Source organism: Pocillopora damicornis, chromosome 2 (assembly GCF_964200805.1).
Source record: "Pocillopora damicornis chromosome 2, jaPocDami1.2, whole genome shotgun sequence".
NCBI lineage: Eukaryota > Metazoa > Cnidaria > Anthozoa > Scleractinia > Pocilloporidae > Pocillopora > Pocillopora damicornis.
Window position 1 is genome coordinate 17718507 of NC_142671.1, and position 10898 is coordinate 17729404.

Below are 10898 nucleotides of genomic sequence, written 5' to 3' on the forward strand. Positions count from 1 at the left end.
ATTACAAACACACACACTTTTGTCATTATCATCTAAAATCCCATAAAAATTCTTCCTTCTACATATTCCTTAAACCTCTTCAATTCTAAAGGTGCATGGGTAGAGGGGGGGAGGAGGGGATTAGTTGCGTATCGTTCATCTGTATTAGCCCACCAACCCACGGTGAGGCTGTTTGCGAACGATATGTATATCGCGTGACTCCGTCACATCATCTAAAGTCCGTTCTTTCCTTCAAAATGGCGGCCGCTGAGGCCTTCCTAGTAGTTTGGATATCTATCATTTGGGTCACTGGCATGGACTGTAAACACGATCATCCCGTTCCAACTTATTTCGGCAAACTGCATCCTAATGGAACCATTGTCGATGCTCGAAACCCGGCAAATAAACTTAGGTTCTCCTTTCCACTGAAACCGATTATAACTCAAGATTCTGGTGCTGTTTTGAAAGTGTCACCTTCATTAGAGATCAAAAACGGCGCGGAGGTGAACGTCATGTGGTATGGAGTTACTCTTCCAAATAAAAAAGATGTTGTTGGTCTTTACTGCCCACCGGATGCCGAACCCGATCTTTATTTAGACTATGTCAATGTCAGCAGCATAGCCACTTACTCGAAAGGTTATGGCGAGTTTGGGGTTCGACTTTGGAATTTAAGGAAGGACTGTGTATTCAGATACTACAGGATTGGTAACTACTCGATGCTTGTGGTACAAAGCAACGTTGTTACTTTCGAAGGAGGAGCAGAGATACCACTGCAGGGCCATCTATCACTCACAGGCAACCCTACAGAAATGAGAGTTATGTGGGTGTCCGGCTTAAGTAAGTTGTGCAATTTTTGCAAAGTTTGAGAGGAAGCAGAGGACGCATGCTATGGCTCGAGTTGCACTGCCAACCATGTTTCTCATGCCTTGTATACATTAGATTTACTTCTTTTCTCCCATTTTACAAAGCTATCCAATGTCACTTTGTTTTCCCTTATCCACCCCCTTTTTTCGATTCCTCCTGAAATCGTTATTTCATTTTACTTTTTAGTAAGACTCTTTGTATCTTTTTACTGGCAAATGGGAAAGGATCATCCTATTTATTTAAATGTATTTGTTATGTGACCAAGCTTGTTTGGTCAAGATGGCTGAATATTGGCAAGGTTCCTTAAAAACACATTAAAGGAAGAAGGCTAATCTCCCGCTATCTTGACCAAACAACGAGGATGCACTTCTTATTGCCCATGCGTACTATCAGGTTTATAATTAAAATGGATAAACCTTTTTGACAATTCCTAGTAAGAATCTATCATGCTGCATAAAAATGTGTAAATAGTTCTTACTGACACAGTTTATATAAAAAATGATAAAAGCCACTTATTATCTGAATTTAGATTTTCAAACAAACAAAATCAACAATTACCTAGCTTTCTTTTGGTAAATAGATTTTTTTCTTTCTCCTCTGATGATAAATTCATTACTTTAATTTATAGTGGAAACTTCTGTTGTAAAATATGGAACTGACCCATCCGCTATGTCTGAAGTGATCATGGGGAATATCAGTAAAACCTACACTGCTGCTGACATGTGCAATGCACCTGCCAATGATGTCAATAACTTTGTTGATCCTGGCTATATTCATGATGTTCTGCTGACTAACCTCACACCAGGAACAAAATATTACTACTCCTATGGTTCAGTGAAGGTATCTTTTTCAGGATTGAATCATGTCATATATTAGTCTTTCCAGGATTTTGATTAAAAAAAATCAAGAAGTAGGCAGATAGTATAAAATACTGTAACAGGAGGACATTTTCTACTATTTTTTATAAAAAGGGTCATCAAATGGTAGTCGGAGAATTTGGTATACAGGTTAGAGAATTATCTGATGTGTGATGCCCACAGAACTTCCTGCTTTTTAGGTGAACTCATGGTTTTCTGAAGTGAAAATCAGTCAAAACTAAGCATTGAAATGACCCCTAATAACTGTGCAAGTCTAGTGAATCTTTCACCTGAGAAGAAGTGTATTTTGCCTGTGAGATATCACAAAAGTTTGATATCTTGCAACACTGTAATATATCACTCATCATATCTCATTTCCATCAGCAATTAGTTTTCTTTCCACTGAGAATAAAATTTCCAAATTCTTTTCTTGTTGAACATCATGAAATTGTTGCCTTTGAGCTCTTTTGGGTGGACTTATGGGAAATCACCTTGGATATGATGCTGAAGGTTAATGGATTTAGAAATAATACTTGTTCAATGTAGTGTCCCGTATGTTCATTATTATTATGGGATATAGTAGCGGGGAGAGCATGTGGTAAGACGATATAAAACACAATAAAGATTACGTTGTTGTTACAAAACGGAGTTGTACAGTCAATACGTCAAAGACACCACATTTGGCGACGAGGATAAACGATATTCAACTTGCCGTACGGCTGCTGAAGTGGAAACGAGTTCAAACAGTGGACAAAACTCGCACAGATGGCCGTATGCTTAAGCGGATTACCTGGATTATCTGCGTTCGACGCCGTCGGCGAACCAGCTACACTCGCCCAAAGATGGTTAACTTGGAAAGAAGAATTCGAGCTTTATGTTACTGCCTCTGGAATCAGCGACCCCACACAAAAAAGAGCACTACTACTTCACCTAGCCGGCCCCAAAGTCCGAGATGTTTTCAATAATTCCATTCCTGCTACAACACGAGGCGAAGCGAAAGATTACAAAAAAGCTATGGACTGCCTTTCAGAACACTTCAAGCTCAAAAAGAACGCCCCAATGGCCAGACAAATATTTTTAGCGGCTACTCCATTACCTGGTGAAACCGTCAACAATTTTATTACTCGCCTGCAGAAACTAGCAGAACATTGTGACTACGAGGGCGAAAGGGACAACCAGGTGAGAGATCGCGCCATTTCTTTTCTGAAGGACAAAAATCTCAAGTCAAAATTGTACCATGAGGAAACACTGCCTCTCAGCAAACTCATGGAAATCGTTAGCCAGTATCATGACAAAGAAGCGCTTATCCTCATTCCCGAAAGCCACGTAAACAGCTTGTCCCGTGATCCAAAACAAGGGGGAAAATGTTGGCGGTGCGATAAAGTGGGTCATTTCGCGAAAGAATGCCGTCGCTCACGTGACCACAAATGCGGAAAGTGCGGGCACATCGGTCATTTTGAAGTGTGCTGCCACTCCAAGCAGAATAAAGGACGAGACCCCAGCCAAAGTTCAAGTCGTGGTCGCGGAAACCCACGAACAAAACCTAGCCGTGGACGAAGAGGAGGAAATTCAAAGGAGCAACGTGATGTACACAACGTGTGCGAAGACGCGAGTGCAGACGAGCGCGTAAACAGTGATGACTTCTACGTGTTCAGCACCGGGAGCACGGATGGAGAGAACACCATGGAACTCATGATTGAAGATAAGCTTGTAAACATTGTTATAGACTCTGGTGCTAGCTGTAATTTAATGTCAGAGGAAATGTTTAATTTTGTATCGGGGGGCAAGGCTAGATTGTTGGACTGCAATAAGAGAGTTTATGCTTATGCTTCTGTACAGCCTCTCCAGCTTAAAGGGAAATACTTTTTTAACGTACAAGTACCACAGACCCACAAATCCCTGTATACTGAATTTTATGTAATGTGCGGTAAGGCAGCGACGCTACTTGGTCGCGAGGCCTCCGAATTGCTGGGCGTGTTAAGGGTAGGCGTGTCCATTAATAGCTGTGATGTCAAATCTGATAGCATGGAAAGCCTCACAAACAGTCTTGACCGAAAAGCCCTTCTGAAGTCCAAATTTCCAAAAGTATTTCAAGGCCTCGGCAAGCTCAAAGGATATCAGCTAAAACTCCACATTGATGAGAGTGTTCAACCAGTCGCTCAGCCACTACGCAGAATCCCTTTTAGTAGAAGAGCTAAGGTCACCGAAAAGCTAGAGGAACTACTCAAACTTGATGTCATTGAAAAGGTGGAGGGACCAACCAGCTGGGTGAACCCCTTGGTTGTGGTGGAGAAGCCTAATGGTGACATCAGGATATGTCTTGATATGAGGCAAGCAAATCAGGCCATCGTACGGGAGAAGCACCCAGTACCAACAGTTGAAGAGACACTCCAAGAAGTCTCCCATGCCAAAGTTTTCTCAAAGCTAGATCTAAATATGGCCTTCCACCAAATTGAGCTACATCCAGACTCTCGGGATATCACAACATTTGCTGCGCCTGATGGTTTATACAGGTACAAACGCCTGCTTTTTGGCGTGAACATGGCCACAGAAAAATTCCAGCAGATCGTGTGGCAAGTAATTAAATGCTGCCCGGGTGCCTACAATCTCCATGATGACCTGCGAGTCGTAGGGGCAGACGACAAAGAACATGATGAGAATTTAGACAGGGTCATGCGTAAACTGGAAGAATCAAACCTCACCTTGAATTATGACAAATGTGAAATTGGTGTTAGCAGCATGGTTTACATGGGTGATGTACTCTCTGGCGAGGGATTAAAAGTCTCCAGTGAACGAGTGGAAGCTATCGTTAAAGCACCAACGCCCCAAAACCAGTCTGAAGTAAGAAGCTTTCTCGGTTCAGTTCAGTTTTGTGCGAAGTTCATCCCAAACTTTGCAACCATATCAAGTCCATTGTGGGACCTAACCGGCAAAGATGTTAAGTGGCACTGGGGTCCAAAAGAAAAAAAAGCCTTTCAAGAAATCAAGGGCCTGCTAACCAGAGCACCAGTGATGGCCTACCACAGGCAAGGTGCCACAACACGGCTCACAACTGATGCTTCTCCTGTTGGAGTTGGAGCAGTTCTGGAGCAAAAACAACGAGACGGGACCTACAGGCCAATATATTACGCTAGCCGAAAGCTTAGCAACGTTGAAACAAGGTACTCCCAGTTCGAAAGAGAAGCTCTAGCTGTCAGATGGGCTTGCGAGAAGTTTTACCTGTACCTGTATGGAATTAAATTCGAAGTCCGCACTGACCATAAGCCGCTAGTCACAGTACTCGGTACAAAGTCGAAGCCTCCATCCGCCCGGATAGAAAGGTGGCTCCTATACTTGCAGCAATTTCAATACACGCTGACGCACATACCAGGCAAAGATAATCCGGCAGACGTCCTCAGCCGCCTGCCTATTGGCTCAACTCAAGATGACGACACCAGAAAGACGGAAGATTTTGCATACAGCGTGGCAAGTGCAGCAATACCAGCCGCTTTGTTGCCGAAGCAAGTTGAGACTGCCACAGCAAATGATCCAACTTTACGGATAGTGCACAAAGCTGTGATCACTGGTGACTGGACCCAATTGTCAGGCACCACCTACAAAGCAGTTAAGGAAGAACTGTGGGTAGTAGGACAAGTAGTGATGAGAGGGACTCGCATTGTAATGCCTCAGAGCCTGTGGAAACAAACCATCATGTTGGCACACGAAGGTCATCAGGGCATGGTCCGTACTAAAGCCAGGTTGCGGGAAAAAGTGTGGTGGCCACAAATGGACAAACAGGTGGAGGATGCCATACGTTCATGCCACCCCTGTCAACTTGTGGGACCAAGATCAAAACCAGAGCCTGTGAGGTCAAGCAGTCTACCTGATGGACCCTGGCAGGAGATCTCAGTGGACCTTCTTGAAATCTCAAACGGTGAACACCTTTTAGTTGCTGTCGACTATTATTCTCGTTGGCTGGAGGCTATTCTCCTAAAGAAGACAGATGCCCGACATGTGATAAAAAGCATGGAAGCTATTTTCAGAACACATGGACTACCAGAAACTCTGCGCAGTGACAACGGACCACCATTTGCGTCAAAGGAATTTGAGGGCTTCCTAGAATACCTGGGAATAGACCACAAGAAGGGCATACCCTATTGGCCACAGAGCAACGGAGAGGTAGAACGCGCAAATGAAACAATTTTGAAGATAGTGCGAATTGCACGCGTCGAAGGAAAGGATTGGAAAAAGGCTCTTGAGAACTTCCTCTTCCAATATAGAGTTACCCCACACACTGTTACTGGATTATCACCTGCAGAACTACTGATGGGGAGGAAACTGCGTGACAAACTTCCACGAGTCGAATTCTCCAAAGACCGTGCAACTGAAGCATATTGGCAACAGTTGTTGAGAGAGAGAGACACTCGTGCAAAACTCAGCCAGAAAGAGTATGCAGACAGAACACGAGGAGCCAAACACAGCAATATTGAGGAGGGTGACAAGGTACTGTTAAAGCAGACACGTGAAAACAAGCTCTCACCAAACTATGAGCCAGAACCTTACATTGTCACTCGTAAAGATGGAAATGCTGTCATTTTACAAGACACAAACGGGAACAATAAGATGCGCAACATTGCTCATACGAAAAAGTTTATGGATCCTGGGACTGTTAAAAAAGCAGAAATAGATCCACAGCCATGCCTAGCCGAGCAACCAGCGCAACCCCGACAGGATGAGCCAAATCTCAGTTCTAGTCAATCAGCAACAGATACATCTGAAGCCGTATCTAGCCCCTTACCTTCAGTTGCTTCGCGCCCTGTGCGTGCCAAGCGAGCGCCCTCCTGGATGCAAGATTATGTACGCGCCTAGTTTAAAATTATTCAGAAGAAAATAAGAGACTCTGAACTTTCTTTTCGAGTACTTTATTACTTGGTTGTTTTTTTTAATAACTTAGGGGGAGATGTAGTGTCCCGTATGTTCATTATTATTATGGGATATAGTAGCGGGGAGAGCATGTGGTAAGACGATATAAAACACAATAAAGATTACGTTGTTGTTACAAAACGGAGTTGTACAGTCAATACGTCAAAGACACCACATTCAAGTGACAGGTAAAGGCATGCCTCAACTTGGGACTGGCCAACTATAATACTTTCAACTTTCATTATTAAGTCTTTATGATCTTAAAATATTTTAATGTTTAATTTTTAGATGATGAGTCCTATTCAGCATTTCAATACAGCTCCTCCTGTTGGTTCTGCAAATAGGTTTACTGCCCTGGTTTATGGAGACATGGGAATATCCCCAATACCTCGGGCATACAAGACAGCAGATTATGCAACAGAAGAGGCTAACAATGGAACTGCAGCCTTTGTATTTCACAATGGTGATATTTCTTATGCTCGAGGATTTGTAAGTATTGTAACAAATTCTGTTGATTTTCCTTTAAGTTTTGTTGCAAATTTGGCCAACTTTTAGTTGTATATGTTGTGGTTCAATTTCATCTTTGGTTCAAATTTTAATTTCTTTTGTTTCAAACTCATTATCATACATTACAATACCCAAAAACAAAAGAAAATAAAATTTGAACTAAGGATAAAATTGAACCATAACATATATAAACACAATAATCATGAGCTTACCACACCTCTCTTGTTTTAAAAACCAGTGTAGTAACCGCTGAGGATACCTTCCCATAATACTCTTTACCTGAATGTAGTTATTGAGAGTGACTAGCAACAAAAAGAAACCAAAAGTTACGTATTCAGTGGCTTTGGTGTTGGCATTTCTTTTGGCTGATAATGAAAATTGACTACTGGAAGATTTGCCACTGGCCGATTTTGGTCTTTTACCTGAAAGACTTCTTCTGTTGGTGAGGACAAATTCAATAAATGAGAATTTGGTAAATTAAAAATAATGACCATTGTTGTTTTTGTAATAGTGATTCAACGCCTTTTTCCATCTTGACAGTTAGCGCCAACACACTTTACGATTGTTATTTGGGGATTGTTGATTCATTTATTTTCATTCATTAATGAGCTATTGAGTTGAACACTCGAAGAGAAATTCCATATCTATGCATGCCCATGTATGATTCTCTATTGTATAATTGCAGGCCTACATTTGGGAACAGTGGCATGCAATTATTGAGCCCTATGCCACTATACTGCCATATATGGTGGGTATTGGGAACCATGAGCAGGATCATTTGAAGGGAGGATCCAAGGACCCCAGTGGGGCCCCTGGAGAAGGTTTTCATCCCTGGTGGTCTGGGGGATGGGGCTATGATTCAGGTGGTGAATGTGGGGTTCCAATGTACTACCGTTTCCACATGCCTGATAACGGAAATGCAGTGTGGTGGTAAGTCCAGATATAGCAAACTTGTTTCCTCTCCCACAAACTCAAAGTTCTCATTGTTTCCCTTGAGATGAGTTTCTCTGTAACTCCTTACTGAACATAGAGAGGAGTGTTATCATGTATGTTGATCAATCCAGATTCTCAAGTTAGGGTCAGGAAAGGATTGTGAATTATTGAAACTAGCTCTTGTCATGCAGTGGTCTTTTTCAATTATGTAAAACAGAAAAAAAAATAAGCCGACGACTCGCTTTATTTTATTTTCAGTGGTATGAGATCCTTCTTTTTTGAAAACCATGTTTGTTTAAAAGTTATCTCAATAAAGATTATTATTATGGTATTTACCAACTATCTGCATGTGAGCAAGGAATGCCTGTAATGGATAATCACAGAAGATATGTATTCTTAAGTTTTTTTGCCATTTTAATGTTTTCTTGTTAACCTTATCAGAAATTATTTTAACATCAAGGAAGGATATCCTATTGGAGGATTGAATATATTTTGTTTCTTTGGAAATGTGTAATTTTGTTTGTTTGTTTTGACAGGTACAGCTTTGATTATGGCAGTATCCACTTCATGATGATGAGCACAGAACACAACTTTACACAAGGATCTCGTCAGTATGAATGGATGGAACAAGACTTAAAGAATGTCGACCGCTCTCTTACCCCTTGGGTAGTGATCGCAGGACACAGAGCAATGTACACAAGTCAGAAGTTGGAGGGTAAGTAGGACAAATCAAAATAAGTATCAAGTCCAATAACAAAGCAAAAGGTGCATTCTATCCATTGCCTAAACAATTTAAGTTATTGGACAAGCATTCCATTCCTCTAATAGGGATATTAGTCCATTGTGGTGAGGATGCCAGTTTGTTTTTGTTACCATCGTCATGTGGTTAACATTTTGGCTCAAGGTTGAGTAGGTTCAGAGTGAAGGATGCTTAAGAATAATTATTATTTCAACCACAATTTTCAAGAGGTTCTTAATAGACATGTTAACAAATGCCAGATTTACCTGCAGATAAGCCGCATCCACGTATAGGCTGCACTATCTTCATTATCATTAGAAAATTATACCCCCTGTTTCATACTTTTTTTTCGTTTAACATTTGCAGGGGATTACATCATCTCCCTGGGCATGCAGCATGCATTTGAATCTCTGTTGTATAAGTACAAAGTTGATCTGGCCTTCTGGGCTCATTATCACAGCTATGAGCGCACATGTCCTGTCTACCAGCGTCAATGCACCCCAGGAGCACCTGTGCACATTGTTGTAGGGACAGCAGGGAAAGAGTTGGATTTAGAGGATTATTTTCCTGTGAGCTGGTCACTGTATCAAGAAAATGACTATGGATATGGCCGGCTGACTCAGGCAAATCGCTCTGCACTTCTGTGGGAATGGGTTGAGAATACAAGTGGAAAGGTCAAAGATCAAGTGTGGTTGACGAAGTGATGATCACTCTGATTGTGTTACCCCTCGTTTATTTAAAATAGACAATTTGTGAATAGGGCAGACTTTAAACTGTGTTCTTAAGGCTAATTTTTCATTACATTTCATTAGAAAAATTTGCACTTTAAAAGCACCTTATAGATTTTAATTTGGTTAATGCTGCCTTTTGTGGATCAGTGAAATTGTCAGCCCAGAATGGCTTTTGGGCTAGTATCTGTATGAAGAAATTGAAGACATTTTAACCCTTTTACATGCTTATGACTGGTAAAACCCTGGGAAAAGACCTGCAGTGATGGACATCCTCACCTACTTTAATTTATGGCATTCATTGAAGTCAGACATATGTTCTTTTTTAGTGTTCATTTTTTTGGTCAAAATATGAAAAAAATAATGCTGTAGAATTCAGGGGGGAAACAACCCATACAAAATATTATTTGCACCACCTCGTTCATTCTCAGTCCTCCACATCTTGCAATTACAGACACATTGCGCACCCTTTTCAGGCAGTGACCTGTTCTGCTCTACAATTGGGACATTAAAAAAATAGAGCAGATTTTACATGTGTGTGTTAATGACACCATCATTGTTGAGAAAACTCAGATACTGGACAATTTTAGAGGAGGATGAAGTTGAAACATCAGATAACACCAGTAACTGGATAGTACTTGTTTCCAGGAGCCCATTACTGATGGGCTCCTGTTGTTTCTTAAGCATGAGGGTCTTTTTCAGTGGGATAGTGTATACCGCATGGTATCAAAGGTATTATAGATGGACAAAATGACAACTTTCAAGGTAATCCTTGCACAATTCTTTCATCAAGGCATTAATATTAGTTTACTTGAAGTCATTAATTGCTCTTTTTCTCTTGTTGTCTCAGGATGTGCATCTCTTGAGGACATTATCCCCTAACCCTCACCCCCTTAGTAGTGAGATAAAGTTATCATCTGTGAACAGCCTAGAAGGGAGGGAGAGAGGGGGTTTTAGTTTCTGTGAGGAAACAATCATCATTGGTTTTTTTTTCCTATTTAAATAGATTTTTGTCTTAGATTACAACAACCCCAGATTTTAATATTAGAATCTTTATCAACTTTGCATCTTTTTACAGAAATTTAGTGCACTCTTTTCCACCCTTCTAGAGAACGTATTAAACCATCCTTCCTCTATTTTGGAACACATCTTCCTTTTATATTTTATCTTTTAATTCTTTCGAAATGTAAATGAAAATAAATTTATTAAGATATCTAGAGTCCATATTTTTTTTTAACAGATGTTCACTATGTCTACTTTTCTGCATGTTTATGATAACTCGGATAGTGTTTGATAATTCTATTTCCAAAAGAGTGAATAAAAGCGTCATTGCAGTTTGAAGTGATCCTTTGACTTTGTCGGAAGAGTCAAAAAGCAATGACAAACAAA

The 10898-nt window shown here is 40.9% G+C and overlaps 1 protein-coding gene across 1 annotated transcript; it reads left to right on the forward strand.

Annotated features, from left to right (window-relative positions):
* The first annotated feature begins 205 nt into the window (after positions 1-205).
* On the forward strand, positions 206-10722 carry LOC113671174 (uncharacterized). The gene is made up of 6 exons (XM_027187387.2): positions 206-816; positions 1472-1683; positions 6891-7091; positions 7795-8039; positions 8579-8757; positions 9148-10722. Exons 1-6 carry the CDS (start codon positions 237-239, stop codon positions 9483-9485), a joined length of 1755 nt encoding a protein of 584 aa, XP_027043188.2. The 5' UTR covers positions 206-236; the 3' UTR covers positions 9486-10722.
* The last annotated feature ends 176 nt before the right edge of the window (positions 10723-10898 follow it).

Excerpts from the sequence above, each read along its gene's own strand:
- LOC113671174 (XM_027187387.2), top strand. The coding sequence starts at position 237 with ATGGCGGCCGCTGAGGCCTTCCTAGTAGTTTGGATATCTATCATTTGG. Across the intron at positions 1,684-6,890 it reads ACTCCTATGGTTCAGTGAAG|ATGATGAGTCCTATTCAGCA; the intron begins GTATCTTTTTCA and ends TTTAATTTTTAG. Across the intron at positions 7,092-7,794 it reads TTTCTTATGCTCGAGGATTT|GCCTACATTTGGGAACAGTG; the intron begins GTAAGTATTGTA and ends GTATAATTGCAG.